A 19162-nucleotide genomic window follows, 5' to 3' on the forward strand; every position below is an offset into this window, starting at 1 on the left:
CCAGTATCTATATTATTAAAATAACGCTGGACCCCCCCCCCCCCCCCCTCCTTGAAATTTGTTTTCAGTTACGGCCTTCTTATATCCTTACATATTATTATGGACATTATAGAATTAACAAACAATTCTAGGCCAGTTTAAAAATTATTTTGTTTTGTTATTACAGAACTGCTCGCGAAACATTACACGACAATAAATGCCCACGTGCGAAAGCAGTTCGTCCAACAGTTGAACGTGTACTGTAACAAAACGGTGTTGGACGAAGGACCGGAAGAACCTCACCAGTATCAATGGACGTACTACAACGCTTTTTTTTTCGCTCTGACCACGCTGAGTACGATCGGTAAGTATTGTGATAATAAACACCTATTAGTTGAAGAATTTTCAAACTAACAAAAATGTCTACAGACATTTTGTAATTTTTGACACGATACTATTGACCTGTATTATAGATTATAATAATATTATTATGACATTGTGATGAATTAAAAATAGCAAACTAAGGAAACTAAGCAAGGACTAAGTATTCGATATCGGGGATTTCCCTATAATGATATTATACTTTGATATGTCAGGGAATTCTTTAATATCCTAGAAGATTTAAAAAAAAAATATTTTCTGTCATGACTTATGCATACGTTTAGGTACTGATATTCAGACATTTTTGAAAAAAAAAATATTTCATATTATTTTTAAAGTGTAAGTATTACTTTTTTAATCACAACATACACTACCTACACTTTTAATTTCGTATAGGATGTAAAATAATATTCAGAATATTTCGTTATATGATAGTCGAATTTCTGGAAGTCGGTAATATATGTATTTAAAGCTTATAGATGAGCGGGTTGCACAGTAGTACACCACAAAATGTTATTCGACAAAATAATCACCCTGCAGTATAATAACGGATGTGGTAGTCTGTATATTATGTATAATATAATAATATGTTATTGTAATCAGCATTATACAATAATTTTTGATTCGAAATTTTCCAACGGTTGGACAAACGTGTCTTGGGGAGGAGATCGATCTGCCCTCGGAAAATGAAACCATCGGCGTGTAATTCGCGTGTACCTACCTAAATAATATTAATATTTACGACCTTCGAAAACCGTAAAAGCGACGTACAGTGTATGCACAATGCCCAAATATTATTATGTATTAAATTATGTTTTTGCACCCCATCGAGTATTATAATAATTATTAACAACATTATTGTCTCTGTGTACAGAGTTACGGCCACGATATGTATATAAAGTGGGTACACATAATTTATATAAATTTATATATATGTGTACAATGTACATTGTACATAACATGCGCGCGTGTAAAACGCGGGCTCATTGCGATTTTCGTTTTTTTTTTTTACAATCGTCGTTTAACCCAACACGTACTCACGCAATTATATTATTGTATATGACCTACACGGCTGCATCCTAATCGCCAACTAAAACGATTTATCTCATTTTATGTTATTATTATACGAATTAGCGTAATATACATATTATATAAGCTACGTCGTATCTACGCAATGAGTGTAATTATAGGTACCTTCGTGTAATTCGCCGTTTAATATAATATTAAAACAGTCTGTAATAGCTATATTAGTATTGTGTACCTACATTGCACACTAACCATTGTCATGGATCTAAATCATAGTTAATCTAAACATGGATAGGATACACCTGTTCTTTATATATATTGTTATGCCTACCTCCATCGAAAATCTGCTATATGGTATAGTTGGGTATAAAGTGGTCATCATATATTATGTGGTTGTGGGCACGGCTTATGAAAAACATTTTATCAATATAATATTGTTTGAATTAATTTCAATATTAATTTTTGTTTCTGCTATTTTTGGTTAATAATGCTGTAATAATATTTGTCGTAATGTGTTGAAAAGTTATTATTTATTTAATATTATTATCTGCCGAGAAACACAGGATAATACAATACAGTTAGTAGATAATAATATAATATCTAGCAGTACCTTTTATCTACCTATTATTCTGTTGAAATAAATAAAAATACAAATACACTATTAATACGAAAAAAAAAAAACAATATTTTAACCACATAATTTTTATTTTTTTTGAGCCGAAAGAAGTTTTACACAAAATGGTTTGAATTAATGATGACATATATAAAAAAAAATGTATGTTTGGTGAGCCGAAAGATAAGGTTTGACGCAAAATGGTCTGATAATTTAACAATTTTGAACACGAAAAAAATGATAATATAAAAAAAAAACACCAGACAAGACACAAAAGCGGGGGGATTGATACGTGATGGCGAGGTGCGTGCATATGCAAAGGCCACTGGTCACCTCCATACGTTTTCGCGGCCGGTCCCTAAAGGTACGGTTTCCTAGGCGCGGCCGGTCGCTGCGGCCAGCCGTTGCGACTAGCCGCGGCTAGGAAACCGTACCTTTAGGCGGACGAGTGTGATCGCTGGCGAGTTTGCTCGAGGGTGACAACCATCGTGATGGCGGGTTGGACCCGACTGCGAAGGCCGCGGGAGCGACATTGGACGACGATTGACGGCGAGCGGCTAGTGCACGATGTCATGCGCGTCGACGATGCGCAGGTGCTGAAGACGACTGTTGTGACAGCGACGATGGAGACACCAAAGCACTGAGCGAGCGAAGACAGCTATTTGGTGCTGTGGAATCAGCGGCGACCGGAGGCGCGGCCAGGCCGGTGGAATTACCACTGGACGAAAAGGGGAGAGAATCGGCAGACCACAGCGCAACGCACCGCGGTCCTGATCCTCTCCGTGATTTTCGTCCTGGGGTCCCGTCGGTACAGCGTCTGCCACGCCGATGGCCCCTCCGCCGTGGAGTCGCGCACCGCCGAACCCTGAAACTTGATCTGTACATATATGACCATAGCTTACCTTAGCTCTATCGCTCACCCATCGTGCTCTGAGATCTCCGCCGCCGCCGTTACGAGTCGCCTTCGTGCAAGCTGCAGCCGTCGTCGAAGTACCGTCGGGGTGGTATCGTTGCCCACGCTGGTCTAGCTAGTCGTCGTCCGTCCGTTGCTCCTCTCACGACCTACGCTGCTGGGCCATCGCCGAGCAGCCACAGATGGTCTCGCGTGTCGGCAACCGCGAGCTCGCGACGCCATCAACCACGACTTCGTCTTTCCGCGGGTGTCTCTGCTTTATAGTTTTAGACTAGCTCTCCGAGCGTCGCTGGGGGAGACCCCCAAACCCCCCGAGTTGGCGATGAGTTTTAACCGATGTCAGAAGCTGCAGTGGTCTTTTGGTCTGGTCGTCGGTCTTGAGCCGGTCGGTGTGTGATAAGGAACTGTGATAAGGTTAGGACCACCGTGGTTCGACGTAGTAACCCGGGATATGCCGCCGGAAATTCGAAATTCCGTAAAAAAATCATATAGCCGCAACGATTTTTTTGGTGTCTAGCAGGTCAGTCACCTCAGTTATCCGAGTAGGCAATCTGACTTCGTCGGATAGCGGACAGTGTGGGACGGCCGGGTCACAGCATCAGGTATGCAATCCAACTGCGTCGGATCGCGGACAACGTTCTTTACTGCCACCGAAAACGCGACATTACGTGAAAAAAATTTTAAAAACTTGGGCGTCCATGCAAATCATATAGCCGCCATATTTTTTTGGGTGGCTAGCAGGTTAGCCACCTCGAATGACATTCCCCGTAGTAATAAGGGTATACAATCCGATTGCGTCGGATCGCGGATAACGTTCATTACTGTCACCAAAAAGCAAAAATAAGTAATAAATTAAGTCAAAAAAAATTTCGGACGTCCATGCAAATCATATAGCCAACGATTTTTTTTTTTGGGTGTCTAGCAGGTCAATCACCTCGAATGACGTTTTTTTTTTTTTTTTTTTTTTTATTGATCTGAAATATACATCGACAACTAGGCCATTAGTACACGAATTTTAGATTACATTGTTAGTATTTTAGCATTTACATGGTTACATTAAATTAAATTGTACAATTCTGTTTTTTTTAAGAATAAGATTAAGTTTTTAACGTCTTGTGGGTTTGGTCCTAGTGCTTGACAAATTTGTTCTGATATGTGGTATTGATTTCGATACATGTTGTATTTTTGACATTCTGTGATGACGTGGTTGACCGTTAAAAGTACATTGCACGCGTCGCATAGTGGAGGATCGTCTTTGGTCATCAAATAGCTGTGAGTTAGGTGTGTGTGACCAATTCGGAGACGGTTTATTATGGTTTCTTCTTTTCTACTGAGTTCAAGATTTATCCATAGATTTATATTGTTTTTTATTTTATTGAGTTTGGTGTTGAGTTTTCGCCAGTAGGAATGCCATTTGTTGTTTGTGAGTAGTTTAATTTCGTTTTTTGCATCTGCAAATGTGATGGACTTTATGGTTGCAGTTAATTTGGAGGTGATTGCATTTTGGGCTTCTTGGTCAGCCATTTCATTTCCTGGAATGCCAATGTGGCCCGGAATCCATACAAACTGGATGTATATATTTTTATTTTCTGCAAGAAAAGTTTCTTCTTGTATTAGCTTAGTGATATCTGTTTGGTTTCGAGTATTTGTGATGGCAATTAAATTGCTGAGTGAGTCGCTAAGTATTATACATTTTGTTTGGTGGTTTGAATATTCAGTGTGGAAATATTTTACAGCTTTGTATATTGCCATCGCTTCTGCTGTGAATATTGATGCTTGAGGTGGAAGTTTGTATGCTATTGTTTGATTGTTTATTATCATAGCGAGACCAACACCGTCATTTGTTTTGGATGCATCAGTGTATATGTGTACACTGTTTGGGTGTTCTTGCAATATGTTGTTGAGCATGTTTTTATATATGGATGGCATTGTGTTTTCTTTTTTGAATTGAGTTAAAGTAAGGTTAACATTGAATGTTGTGTTCCAAGGGGGAAAAATGTACGGTTTTCTTTCTAAAATATTGTTTATTTTTATATTTTCTTTTTCGGCTTGCTGTATGTGTGCATTTATTACTTTGATGGCTGGATTGTTGATATTTCTTTTGGTTCTGGCACAATATAATAGCAGTAGTTTTTCTCTTCTAAGGTTAGGTGGGATTTCATTAGCAATGTTTCTAATACTCTCAATTGGGCTGGATTTGAATCCCCCTATTGAAAGTCTTATAGCAGTATTTAGTTTAGTTTGAACCATGTTTAAGTGGTTGGTTTTGGCATTTTTTAACAGTATTGATCCATAATCTGTTTTAGATCGAATTAACGCTTTATAGATCATTAAAAGAGATGCGCTGTCACCACCCCATGATGTGTGGGCAATTATTTTGATTATGTTGAGTTTTTGAGATAACGAGTCACGAATATTTTTTAGATGAGGTATCCAATTAAGTTTGGAATCGAATGTTATTCCTAGAATTTTAATTTTATTATGGTGAGGTATAACTAGGTTGTCTAGTATTATATTGAGATCTTTTATTTTTTTTTGTTTTGTAAAGATAATACTTTTGGATTTGAGGTTAGAGAATGAGAAGCCAGTTTTTTTTGACCAATCTGATAAGCTGTTAGCACTTATTTGGAGTAATTCTTGGACGGTTTTTAGGTTTTTGCTTCTGCAAAAAATGTTAAAGTCATCGGCGAATAAATTGGCTTTTACAGGAACTTTGATTGTTTCGACAATATCATTAATGGCCAAGAGAAAGAGTGTGACTGCCAGTGATGATCCTTGTGGGATGCCATTTTCTTGGTAGAACGTCTTTGATAGGGTATGTGATACTTTGACCTGAAATTGTCTTTCTTTTAGGTAGTTTGTAATATACATGAACATATTGCCGTTTGTTAAGATTTTGCTTAGTAGAGCTAGTATTCTATGTCTCCATACAGAATCGTAAGCCTTTGTTATATCCAAACTGATCATTCCGAGTATTTGTTTATGTTCGAATGCATTTTCTATTTCAGTTTTTATTGTAATTAAGTTGTCCATTGTTGATCTAGTGTGGCGAAATCCACTTTGCTCTTTAGAAAGTATTTGGTTTTTTTCTAAGAACCATGTTAATCTTAAGTTTATAGTTTTTTCCATAATTTTTGTCATTGTGTTTAGGAGTGTGATAGGTCTGTATCCTTCAGTGGAATGTTTGTTTTTCCCTGGTTTAAGAATAGGAATTATTATTCCCTTTTTCCATTCTTTAGGTATAACTCCTGTGTGCCATATATTGTTATATATATTCAATAGAAATTTTTTTGCTGTTATGCCGAGGTTTATAATAAAACAATAAGGGATACTGTCTGGGCCAGGGCTTTTGCTCTGGCATTTATTTAGTGCAGTTTCCATTTCATTGAGTGTTATACTGGAGTTCAAGACAATTTGGTCGCTATTGTTCGGGTTTATCATTGAGATTATTTGTGAGTTTTCGAATGGTATTTTTATTCCGTTAATAAATTCTTGTGTGTAGATTTTGTTGCTAAAATTATCTTGGAAGTAAGCGCCGATTTTTTCGGCGACATCTTCTGGAGCTGATGTTGTTCCTTGTTCGTCAGTTATATGAATTTCTTGGTTTCGGTTTATACCTTTCAATGAATGGATTTTGTTCCATATCTTGGATGAGTTAGTTTTGGAGTTTATGCTGGTTGTGAATTCTTTCCATGAGTTTTTTTTGCTTTTTTTTATTAAAAATTTGGCTTGGGCACGCAGTTTTTTGAGTTGTATGAAATTTTCTAAGGTTTTATTTTTTTTGTACGTGTTTAAGGCGTTCTTTTTATTGATTATAGCTCTTTTAATCTCATCATTCCACCAAGGAACTTTTGGTTTTTGGTTATGGTTTATACAGCTACCGATTGATATTTCTGCTGCTGAGGTGATTATGTTAGTTAATATTTTGACTGCGTTTTCTATATTGGATTGGTCATTATATTGTATTTTGGTAATTTCTTCCTCTATAATATCACTGAATAATGTCCAGTTGGGTGTTTTTAGATTCCATCTACGGTTTTTATTCGTATTAGTATCCCCTATCCTGTGCATGAAGTTTGTGAGTATAGGTAAATGGTCACTGCTATAGATATCAGGCAGCACTTTCCACTTGAGTCTTTGGGCTAAGGAGGATGTGCACATTGTTAGGTCGATAGATGATAAGGTTCCATTGGCTAGGTTAATGTGGGTGGGGGATGTGTCATTTAGAATTACAATGTTTTCGTTTTCTAGTATTTTTTCAATTATCTTGCCTCTATGGTCTGTTTTTTCTGATCCCCACATGGTACAATGTGCATTAAAGTCGCCTAATAACATAAATGGCTTGGGGAGTTGTTTAATTATGTTTTCGATGTCGGAAAATTCGATTTTAGTTTGGTTGGGTAAATACAAGTTGCATACATTTAAATTTATTTCATTGAGATGTATAGAAATGGCAATAGCTTCGAGATGGGTTTTTACTTTTATTTGCTTGCTAGGAAAGAATGACTTGACATAGATTGCTACACCACCGCTGGCTCTTAAACCATTAGTTCTGTTTTTAGCGTAGCATATATAGTTCCTTAAAGTTTTGTGGGTTTGGTCAGTAAAATTGGTTTCTTGTAAGCATATGAAATCGGGCGAATGCTCGGCTATTAGTATTTTTAATTCATTTATTTTTTTTTGAAAGCCATTAAGGTTCCATTGTATTAGTTTTGTGTTATGTGTGAGGTTGTTTTCTTTTTGAATGACGTTTGCCGTAGTATATAACTACACACAATGCAAACGATAATCTACATAACTAAAAAAAAGACAGTGACTTGAACGACCTTACACTAAATAACAGAATATTATTAGCTTAATAAAAAACGTAAAAAATAGATCATCGTACTACCCTATTAGATTGCAATCGCGTCGTATATTATAATATTATGTACCTATTATAGGTTATGGAAATCTGCACCCGACTTCCGGTACCGGACGCATACTGGTGTTGGTGTACTCGTTGATTGGCATCCCTCTCAACGGTATCGTTTTGACGCAACTGGGAAGCTTTTTCGAATCCAGAGTGAGTATATTATACAACATAAGCCGAAATTCCCCCGGTTCTGTGTTTTGGTTTAAGAATCGAAGATAGAAAGGATAATAATCTTGTGTTTGTGTTTACAATTATTAATTCCTATTCCGATATACATACTCCATTATTATTGGGTATACTATCAATTTCATTGTCCCTCCTCGGAATATCCATTCATTTTATATTCCACATTTTTCCAACATTTTATCTAAAAAACAATGATATTTTGTAAAGTCATGAAGCGTCAAAGTCACGTCGATAACTCGATAAAGGTTTTTACAGTAAAAAAATAAACCAAAGGTATTAGAAAAACCGATTGCTCGCAAAAAATTAAAAATTCGTATTTTTGTTCCGCCCAGTTTTGTACGGGATTCGCGATAATACGTTATAGATTGACCCACCCTCAGACATGTAAAAAAGTGGGAAAACGCATTTCCGCGTACACTGAAGTCATCATTTATATATACGTGTTATTTTAATATAATGAAAAATAATATTGACGTTGCGGTCGTCCGCTCACATAAACACAATGCGAAACGCGTTTTGCGGGCGACCGGTCGCTGCTGGACCGGACATAAATTTCCGGTGCCGAAAACGATTTGCAAAAGATCGCGGCCGAGGCGATTATCGCGAGGTCGCCGTCGCGATGGTTACTAGGTAGCTATAATAGTTATACTATTATTGGTATTTATGGTATTTAATACAGTTGAATGGTCGGCGAGTTCAATTACACGGACGTCGGACACGCACCTGCGACATAATAATCATTGTTGTGTACGCGTTCATTACGAGTAGATACAATGCGTTTAAATAACATGCTACATTATAGTATGGTACATTACCCATAGTAAATTGTTATGCGATCGTATTATAATAAAATTATATTATGTATGATTGTTTGGAATTGTAAAGCGTCCGAACTCCTGCACGAAACATCGCAAGCGATTGATTAATCATTCTAAATATGAATTTTCCTCGTTCGATAATATGTGATGTAGTGTTTGTAGAAGTAGTGCCTACCTATGTGTTATAATATGTTCAAAAAAACTCATCGCCAAGAATAAGCTCGATAAACCGACGAACGTATATTATATCGTAGTTTACGCAAGTAATAATAATAGTATATACATTGTATAAACAGATACGCGGTTACAAGACTATAATAACCATATTATCTATAAAATAAATATAGTTATGACTTTATTTTATTTAAGTACCAGTATTAAAGGTGCGCCTATATATTATGCTAAACTACTAAAAAAATTGTTAAGACACCCGACGGACGTATACTTTTCGCGTTTATTGTCTAAATATATTGGTGTCATATTTTTTTACGATCATCGACTTTGCGGTTGCAGATATCGTTTATTATTTTTTTATATTAATATTTATTCTCCTGGTGAGATGTTACTTGAGATAACATTTAGCACGCCCATTTCATATACACGATGAATCATAATACCATAGGATAATATAGGCAGACACACTAGTATTTCGTAAAACAAACAAAATAAAAAAAAACAATTTCGAATAGGCGTTATACATGTTAAATATTATATTATGTTATATTATGATGTGCGTCCGTCCATAAGGTTATATAAATATTATATTATACCAGTGCGTCGTATTTATATTACACTGTAATATAATTTCCATTACCACCGAGCTTAATGTTTGAGTACAACGATCGAACATCGATTGAGTGAAATCAAAACGATAAACGTCCGATTGTTCATAAGGTAGGTATACAAAACAAAGTCCCACGTTTATATGAAAATGAGTGACTATAATTATAAGGTGGCGTGTGAATATTTGAGCAGTGGACCTATAATCAAACGAACAAACGTCTCACGAGATCTTTGATAATATTATATAGATGGAATATTTATATCGCAAATTTTGTACGCCAAAAATCGTGTTCAAAGGTCCCATCGCTACAGACAGAAAATACAGTTTACTTGAATGAAAAATCATTTACATAGATGGTCAAGCTCGTTTTAAAAGGTCACAAGACTCTCCTTCCCCTTTAAAATCTAATTAGCAAAAAACAGCGCTTGAAACACGATTTTTCGTCCTTTTCCTAGTTTAAACAAACATTTGAAATTTATTTTGTAACTTACTTGTGCCGCAATATTTTTAGCTTAGTTTTGAAATTTTCTCGAAAATCCTTCCTCCGCGCGCAAAATTCAAAACCGAAAGTGAATGAAGTAAATTTTGTTTTTTGGCGAGAAATTCTTTGCGAGCGACCGATCAAAAATTCATCCGAGTCGCGTCATTGTTAAAAATCAACAGTGGTACACCGGTAAAAGTTATTACAGTAAAATATTGGAATTACATTTAGTAACACATTGCAGATTCTCCGAGCTCATTACAGCTACAAGACGCAAAGGATGATGGGACCCCAACTGAGCCTCATCCTGGACATAGTAACGTACCTAATACCCGGAATAATTGTCTTCATCTTTCTCCCGGCTGGCATCATATCTTTTTTTGAAGAGTGGACGTTCGACGAGAGCGTATACTTCACCTTTGTCACGTTGACCACCATCGGCTACGGAGACTACGTCGCCGGTACGGTATAATATTTAGATAGTGATCGTGGTTGACATTTTGATGAAATAAAAATCTGAAAAGATATAGCATAGGTAATATTAACATATTATTAACATAATAACATTGTTAATAATACTTACTTGAACGAAAAACGAATTAACTGTTTATTTAAATATATTTTACAATAAGTATTTAAATATAATTACACAAGTATAGAAAATATTTAAAAATACGCCTTCTTAAAATGTTGTATTACAATTTTCCAGTCTATGACAATTATCTTTATGTAGGGCTGGTCGGTAAAAAATATAATTAATCACGCATTTTCGTATATTATACTTAATGCTCAACGAAGTAAACACTTAACTAGTATCTGTGTATAATATATTATCAGGCGTGGAGTGGTAAAATAGGGCACGGGATGCTACATGATTTAAAGGGCAGATAACAAAAATTGTTGGGGCGAATTTAATACATGTAGATTATTTATAAAATATTAATATATTTTATTTTGTTTTGAAAAAATATTGAATATACGTTAAAAACGTAAATAAGTACCAAGTTATAACCAACTTTCAATCAAAGTTGTACAATATTATAGATTACTAGTAATCGTAAGTTGGTAACAATCTGCTGTTCATTAGGTGTCTAGAGTATTTAAAAATAAAATAAATAATATTAGGCAAATATATTTTAGGGCAAGGGATGCTGTAGCCTCACAGCATTCCAGCCAGTCCGCGCCTGTATATTATTATAATATTATCTGATTTAGGCACGCAATGGTAAGGGAACTCGGACATTCGCGTATTATAGGTATAATAAAAAATAAGCCGTCCAAAGAGCTTGTAAGCGTTTCATTGATTTAAAACTTTTTTAACACTCCGTGCGACAGACGTACCCAGCTATAACTGGACGACGACCGCGTAACCGCGTGTTTCAGGGCAGAAAGTCAACACGGGAATATCGTACGACGGGTACAAGGTGTTCCTGGTGTTTTGGATCATGTTCGGTCTTGGTTACCTGTTCATGATACTCAGCTTCATATCGAGGGCTATGCGGTCCAAGACGCTAGAACACCTGTTCCTGGAACGGCTCAAACAAACCCACTCGAAAATCTGGCACCAGTTCACCAAGGACGTCGTGTACATCAGACGCGTGCTCAACGAGTCGTACCTGTTGAAGTTTAAAGTTCGTTTAGTTATTTTTCTATATAATATATAATATTAATTACCATGTAAACCGGCAAAACAAAAAAAAATCTATTAAAACGTAGATATACTATATGTTTTTTCTCATGGTCTGTAGGCTGTAGCAGTAGCACAACAATATACTTTTCTAAACATTTTTATGCAATTAATGGGTACGTCAGATATAAATATTTTTTTAATTATTACCTACCTATTTACACTCGTTTAATGTCTGTATATCTAACCATTTTACTTCACTTGTCTAAAGTTTTATTAATTATCTAATATCTGTTCAACGATATTTTTATGAAATTATCACCATCATATCTGAAATTAAAACGATCGCAAGTTGTAGGCAAATAAAAAATTAATAGATCTGAAAAACCATATAAAATAAAATAAGAACATAATTGCATTTAACTATAATAGTTTTTAGTTATTACTCGTAAATACTTCAAATTGTACACGGAATATCAAAAACATAAAAATCGACTTAGATTAATAAGTAGCGTTTCTGTGAATGCACTGCAAGTTGGTGTGGTTTAATGATGGATCGACTGTCATGTTGTCAAGCGCTTAACGTACATTTCACTAATTTTCTCTCTTTTGGAATTCGGAGACTTCTTGTACTGATGAGTACACGTTTTATTTGTTATTTGTTTGAATCTATTAGATGGTTTCCGGAATTCGTTTAAACAGGACTTGTTCAGTTTTTTGCATCAGGGGTGTTGTAGAAATATCAACAATTGTATTTGTGATTTTTTTTTATTTCGTAATTAAATAATATTAATTTAACTTAGAACGCTATTTATTAATTTGTTTGATATACTAGCATTTGTTTTGACACCAATTAATATGGTGTAAGTTCTGTAGGTAATTCTGGAAACTATATTTTAACTATCAAACAAATTCAATCGAAAAATGTTCTAAATTATGACATAAACAAAACAAAAATGATAAATACAATTGTTGACCACTCTTTGGGGCCGGGGAAACGTTTCTATACCCCCTCCAATGCAAAAAACTGAAAGTGTATACTGAACAAATACAATATGAATGTGGTCATAGTAGTCTCAGATTCCAAAAGGGAGGTTGAGGGGTGGGTCAATGAAATGTACTTGAACCATGTTACGTGTAATACAGCATAATAATAACAATGAGCTACCAAAAACAATAACCTAACGATATGCCCGTTTAATGTGTTCCGTGCAGCCGGTGTACAAGAAAGAGGCGTCGTCACGTGACCAACCGCTGAGGCAGAGCCGGAGTGCCCCGAACCTGACCGAGTGGCCGGTGTTGTGCAAGGCGCCGGCGGCGGTGCCAGCGGCGGGCCGGACGTCTGACGACGAGGACGAAGAGGCGGTGCGCCAGCGGTTCGAGAAGCACCGGATGAAGCGCCGGCGGGCCCTGTCCCAGAACAAGATGCGGTCGCTGCTCCGGCGCACCAAGGCCACGTCCGAGATCGACTTGGCCCACATCGACAAGGAGGCCACGTTCGGCGCCGACATAGCGTCCTACGAGATCCTGTCCCGAGTGGTCGACGCCCTGGAGACGGCCGTGCCCAACCAGCCGGGCGACCACCAGCACCAGCATCAGCACCAGCACCAGCAGCCGCAGCCTGTCCATCACCATCTGCATCCGGACGCCGCGTATTCGGTGAGAGCATTGTCCGGGGTGGGAGGGAGGGGGTGGTAGGTAGGTTTCAGGAAGATTGCTGTGTCGGAGGGGGAGGGGGGGTTACCGGCTCGAGACTTAAACTTTCGGCGCAGACGTGACAAAATATAAATTGGGGGACGGAGTGGCCGAGTGGTCTAAGTCGTCGGTTGCTACGCGTGCCGTCGCTGGTTCGATCCTCGGCTTCGGGCGGAATTTTTCTCCGGGCAGGCAACTGTCTGGAGAAAGATGTCGCCATCCCCCGACCGGGGCATGGCAAAAACCTACGGGTGCCCCATTAGAAATTCTGCCAAACACAACACACACGTGTAAAAACCCTACCGTTACAAACCCTACGACCAACAATCATAAAAACCCCACAACCACCTAATGGCCATAGTCGCCTAGCTTAAAGATCAATAAAAAAAAAAAAATATATATATAATATATTCTTTTACCTTTCGTACTCGTTACAATTATATGTATCCTGCTTTGGACGATATAGAGAAACATCTCTATAAGAAGGTCACTGTTTCTAAAATATATCGTTTTTCCTTGCAACTAGAGTAAGAAAAAAGCGTTGTCGTTCTCCGAGGGCGTGCATGGGTTCACGAACGAGGACATACTGGCCGGCGAAAAGAACGAGTGGACAGTCGGCGGCGACATGCTGAACAGGGAAAACACGTTCGGGCCCAAGCACAGAAATTCGTATTTCGAGTACGACACGTGGGGCGGAGGTGACGACCAAAATTTCAAAAAGTAAGTGATTCATTGTTGCTGTTACCCATGTTATAACTATTGCATCATTACTGTGGTTCGTCTGAACCAAATCTATAGGCAAATAAAATAAGTTTTAAAAAAATATGTAAGCATTATTGCGTACCTAATCGGTATATTATAGGTAATCGGAGAGGTAATGTCAATATTCAATCGGTTAATTTTTCGGTACGTTTTCCACCCAACTCGTCATAATAAATTCGTCATGACTCAATAATATCATGCGTTGCAGAAACGGATATCTTTGAGGCAATAAACGGGTAATAATTTCCCGCTTGAACTTTTTTGACATTCATATAAATTGGAAATTTGGTGCCAGATTATACAAAATCATATTATTCACGAGTCACGATGCATATTTAAAGAACTTAAAATAAAATATTTATTGCGAATTTGTGAATTTCGTTGAGTACTTAATACATAGGCAATATAAAACGTTAAAAAGGTGGATAAGAGTCTTCACGGGATACCTATACTATACAATCTATGAAAAAGTTACATTAAATTACAAAAGTCTCCATAGTTGAAAATAAAGTTATGTTTTTTGCGCAATAAATAAACAAAACATTAAATCTAACGGTTAAAAATATGACAAAACGTGAAATATTAATCAAAAACGACTACAACATGAAAAAAAAAAAATCAAAAAGTCGAAACATCGAAAAATCAACCACGTTCTAAATATTATGCTTATAGGGAAATAAGCGAACGTGAAATTATTTTTAATATCAAAGTTACTGTGTTGATGAAAAACCATTAGGTATCGATAACTACGATTTATTTTATTATCGCCCGAAGTAATGCGTGTTAAGGTCGACGACAGTTGGCTCTGCATACATTACGATAAACGAGGATTTTTATAGAGAGTTATTATTTTTTCTGACAAATACACAGTCGGTATATATATGAAAGATGGAAAAAAAATTTTTAAATCACCTCGCTGTAAAAGGTCGCAACGCCGATTGCTGAATAAATTGTGTAAGTTCAATTTAAAAAAAAAAAAATTTAAACGATCGGGTTCTTCCGCTTTGCTATTCGTTTGTATAGTAATATATTACACGATAACTAATAAATTGGATATAACGACCATGCGGCCATCCGACAATGACCTTCGATTTCGAACGGTCTTATTCGTTTTAGACGGCCTCTTACAGTCGAACAGAGTGCAAAAATCTGTACAAACCACGCGCCGATTGTGCGCGTATTGTACTATATTGTGTTATGTTTATTTTATATTTAATTACAAACTCGATACTTTTGTGTCTTATGACGACTTCCCGATTACGTGAAGCATATTATAATGATGCAATGTCACGACTTTGAAATTGAAGACGATCGACTCGACCGAACATACTGACGTATTATTAAGAACAATAAAAATTGTTTAAATTATTTCAGAAAAATAAAATATTCACAATGTTAATTTTATTGTTTACTATCAAACAATTATACTGAGAAAATCGATATATACCTAAGAGTAATGCAATTTTCGTTTTATGGAATCTCTTATTTATTTACAATAACAACATTAATTCTCACAAAACTTAATTTATTATTCTTACTGTAGGTACTTAAGAAACCGTTTGCTTTTTCAGGTTCAACGAGTACACGAAACATGGTAATGGTGGCCAGAACAAGCCGCGGGTACCGAAGCTGCGTCGCATGTCAGCGGCCGCGTTCAACTTTCTGTCCAACAACATCGCACCAAAGTGGTTTGCTGACAAGCTGGCCGACGGAAGCGGTGGCGGCGGAGGGCAGACCTGGAACGACGACCCCAGACACAGGCTGTCGCTGAACGACGACCAGGGTTACGGTTACGGGTCCACGTATAACGGCACGGCGGCGGTCAACCGCACCAGCGCGCCGGTACAGTATCACCACCGCGGGTCACACGGCCTGCAAGTGGTGCAAGACCCGCACGTGTACGGATCGTCGGCGCCCGAAAACCCGCGACACCGGCGGCTGTCCAGCCCGGACCCGGTGCTCGCGCACTGCGCAAACACCATCGCTGTGGCTGACTTTTTGATGACGTTGCAGCGGTCACTTGACGGTTCGTCCGTCACGGGACAGCAGCCACCACTGTCGTCCGGAACGCACCACGCCGCTAACCGGTCGGCGGTCACCGGCGGCGGATTTGCATCCGTCATCCGGAACGAACGTCGATCACCGCTTTTCACGCTGTTCCAGGACAGGCCACGGCGGGCGTCCGGCGAATCGTGGCAGTACTCGTCGCTGACGTCCATTGTGTCGTCCACGTCGTCCACGGTGGCCAACGCGACGACGACGACGCCGGTCACCGATGACGGTACTATAAACCCGGTAACTATAATATTATAATCTACAAATTACGTTATTATATTCACTAAAATCGGGTTCACGGCTAAATCGAAAGTCGTGTCCGCGTGTCTTTTATCGTATTCTGATTGGTATCATGGTTAACCACTAACCGTGATTTACCAGAAAATCTACAGAGTTAGGCAGCACTCAACGTATAGACACAACACGACAGACGACGCAGCTGTGATCCGAGCTTAAAAAACGTTTCGGGTGAAATAGTATGTCTATATTATGATATCAGACTGGAAGGTGCGTCGATATAAAACAGTTGTCCAAATTGATTTTATTCTGTTTTCCGGAGGACTTTGTTTAGGAATAAATCCACACTCAATTTCATACATAGTAAAGCCTTGTGGGACATCTGACGTAGGTATTGAAATGAAAACGTCCTCGCATAATATGTTATTCAGTGCGGCGTAATAGATTAAATGAACAAGAAAAATTGAGATTTGAAAATTTAAATGATTAATGGTTATCGAAATTACAGATTTTCAAAAACCAACATTACATCGATCTTAGGTATATTGTAGAAAAACCATTTTTAAGGCCTATCCGACTATTATCTGTCCTAATTCCAAATATTTTCAATAACTGAGAAACTGCTCGTTCAAATTTAGGATTAATTACATTAACATTTTCAAAATAGATAATGCTCAGGTAAAAAATATATAAATACAATAAGAATAAGAATAACAGTTACTGCCTAATACAATATTTTTCTATTTATTTATTAAACATCGCTTTTATGCATTCAAATCTTGAAATTTGATTATTTAATTGTATTTTGTATATGCTGTTCACCTGTTTGTTCATATAGGTACATACCTAGATACATACCACATAACTCAATACATAAATTAGCCTACATTTTATCGCAGTTTGTGCTTTGTTTGGGGTACACTAATTTTGTCACCGATTACTGCATAATATGGACCTGGTGGAGTATGGTTTATTTTGTCGTAGCTTACATAACACACAACATATAACATACTTCACATAATATTTATATTTATTATTTATAGTTTATACTTTACTGTACACAGTATAAATTATGAGTAATGCTTCAAAAGCATGATGTCATTAGTAGTCTACATTTTATAGTAGCTAGATCAACATGAAAAGTAGATCTTATTATATGATTATAATATACATAATATATTAATATAAGTATAAATACATTAATATTAGTTATTTACAGATTTTTGTAGACGGCTGTATACAATTTTACAGTTTATGTTTTATTAAATTGCATTTAGAGATCATATCGAATATATTTTTAAGGGGCTTCAGCGTATCATGTTTTAAGGAGTAATATTTAGGCAATTCACATGACATGAACATTTGAGTAGTAAATGATCATTAGTTTGTGTTTCCGAGAATCGCTGTAATGCCGCGTCGGGGTACCGCCCCAGATATAACTCTCGCACATGTCAATAATTCGCGAAAAATGAAATATATTCTCTTTTGCATAACTATAAAAACTATTAAAAGCGGTAGTAAATTAAACATACTTCCCGAAGTTCAATTGTAATTTCGAAAAATGGTCAAATTTATAAGCTTCTATGTATTTTTAGGAATCACTTTTTTAATTTAAAATCTGATGTGCTCAAAATAAATACTAATGTAACGCAATTATTTCATGGAAGAGGAGGAACGTTGGGAATGAATGAGGTTTATTTTAAAACGTCTGCGCTGTTGTTGATGGTTAGAGTTCTGTAGAAATATTATAATATATATTGTGATCAACAGGTCCACGAACAGCCCGCGGTGGCGGCAACCACGAGGAGGTCAAAAAAGAAGCGCACTAGACGGTTCTCGATTAGGCCGACAGTGGGAACGGCAGAACCCAACGGCGGCGTCCGGTGTTGGACGACGTCCGGAATCAACAACACCACCTGTGGCACCGCCGACGACTCCGCTCTCAAGGGGAGAGGAGCCGAAACGGGACCGGGTGCGGGATATATAGGAGCCAGCGGAGGAGACGTCCGACTGAACATCGAAGACTGATAGCGGACGACGTGACACACACCGCCCGCCCACCCACCCATCCACCCACCGACCCACCGACGATAACACTATAACAATTATTGTTTCGCGGCCGGAAGTACACATCGATCGCTTTTTCAGATTGATCGTTATTGTCCGCTGTCGTCGATCAAAGTATAAATATATATATATATATGCACACATAACACGCTACGTATATATATATATATATATTATATTTCATGAGGTATGATTGTTCATAACGAATATTATACGTTTTTACTGCATTATTAATTATTATTATAATATTATAATTTATTGAAAAATTGTTTTCAATTTACAACGCACGACGTCATGATATTATTCTGTTACCGTTGTGTTATTTATTTTACTTAACTATATATACAATGTGGTATATTATCCAACCAACACACGCGGTGCGTATGATATTATAAAAAATAGAATTTTAAAAATTTATAAAAAAAAACAAAAAAAAAAATCGTTTTTCTTTATTCATTTCCTTTTTTTTACTATCATTATCGTTATTTGCTGACGGAAACCTTTTCGGGTATACATGGTACAGTGGCAGCTAATTGTAAATTGCAATATCTTATAATATAATATATCTTCCTGAACCATTGACAGCTAAAGCTTTGTATCGGAAGGCAATCGTCTACAACCTG

The 19162-nt window shown here is 37.2% G+C and overlaps 1 protein-coding gene across 1 annotated transcript in view; it reads left to right on the plus strand.

The window, feature by feature from the left end:
• Positions 1-18940, plus strand: part of LOC132944221 (open rectifier potassium channel protein 1) — a 30827-nt gene extending 11887 nt beyond the window's left edge. Inside the window, exons 2-9 of the mRNA XM_061013457.1 lie at positions 167-343; positions 7856-7977; positions 10341-10557; positions 11480-11727; positions 12939-13382; positions 13945-14138; positions 15752-16475; positions 18243-18940. Of these exons, the coding sequence (XP_060869440.1) occupies positions 167-343; positions 7856-7977; positions 10341-10557; positions 11480-11727; positions 12939-13382; positions 13945-14138; positions 15752-16475; positions 18243-18500 (2384 nt within the window). The 3' untranslated portion in view covers positions 18501-18940. The remainder of the gene's footprint in view (positions 1-166; positions 344-7855; positions 7978-10340; positions 10558-11479; positions 11728-12938; positions 13383-13944; positions 14139-15751; positions 16476-18242) is intronic.
• The last annotated feature ends 222 nt before the right edge of the window (positions 18941-19162 follow it).

Source organism: Metopolophium dirhodum, chromosome 5 (assembly GCF_019925205.1).
Source record: "Metopolophium dirhodum isolate CAU chromosome 5, ASM1992520v1, whole genome shotgun sequence".
NCBI classification, from domain to species: Eukaryota; Metazoa; Arthropoda; class Insecta; order Hemiptera; family Aphididae; genus Metopolophium; species Metopolophium dirhodum.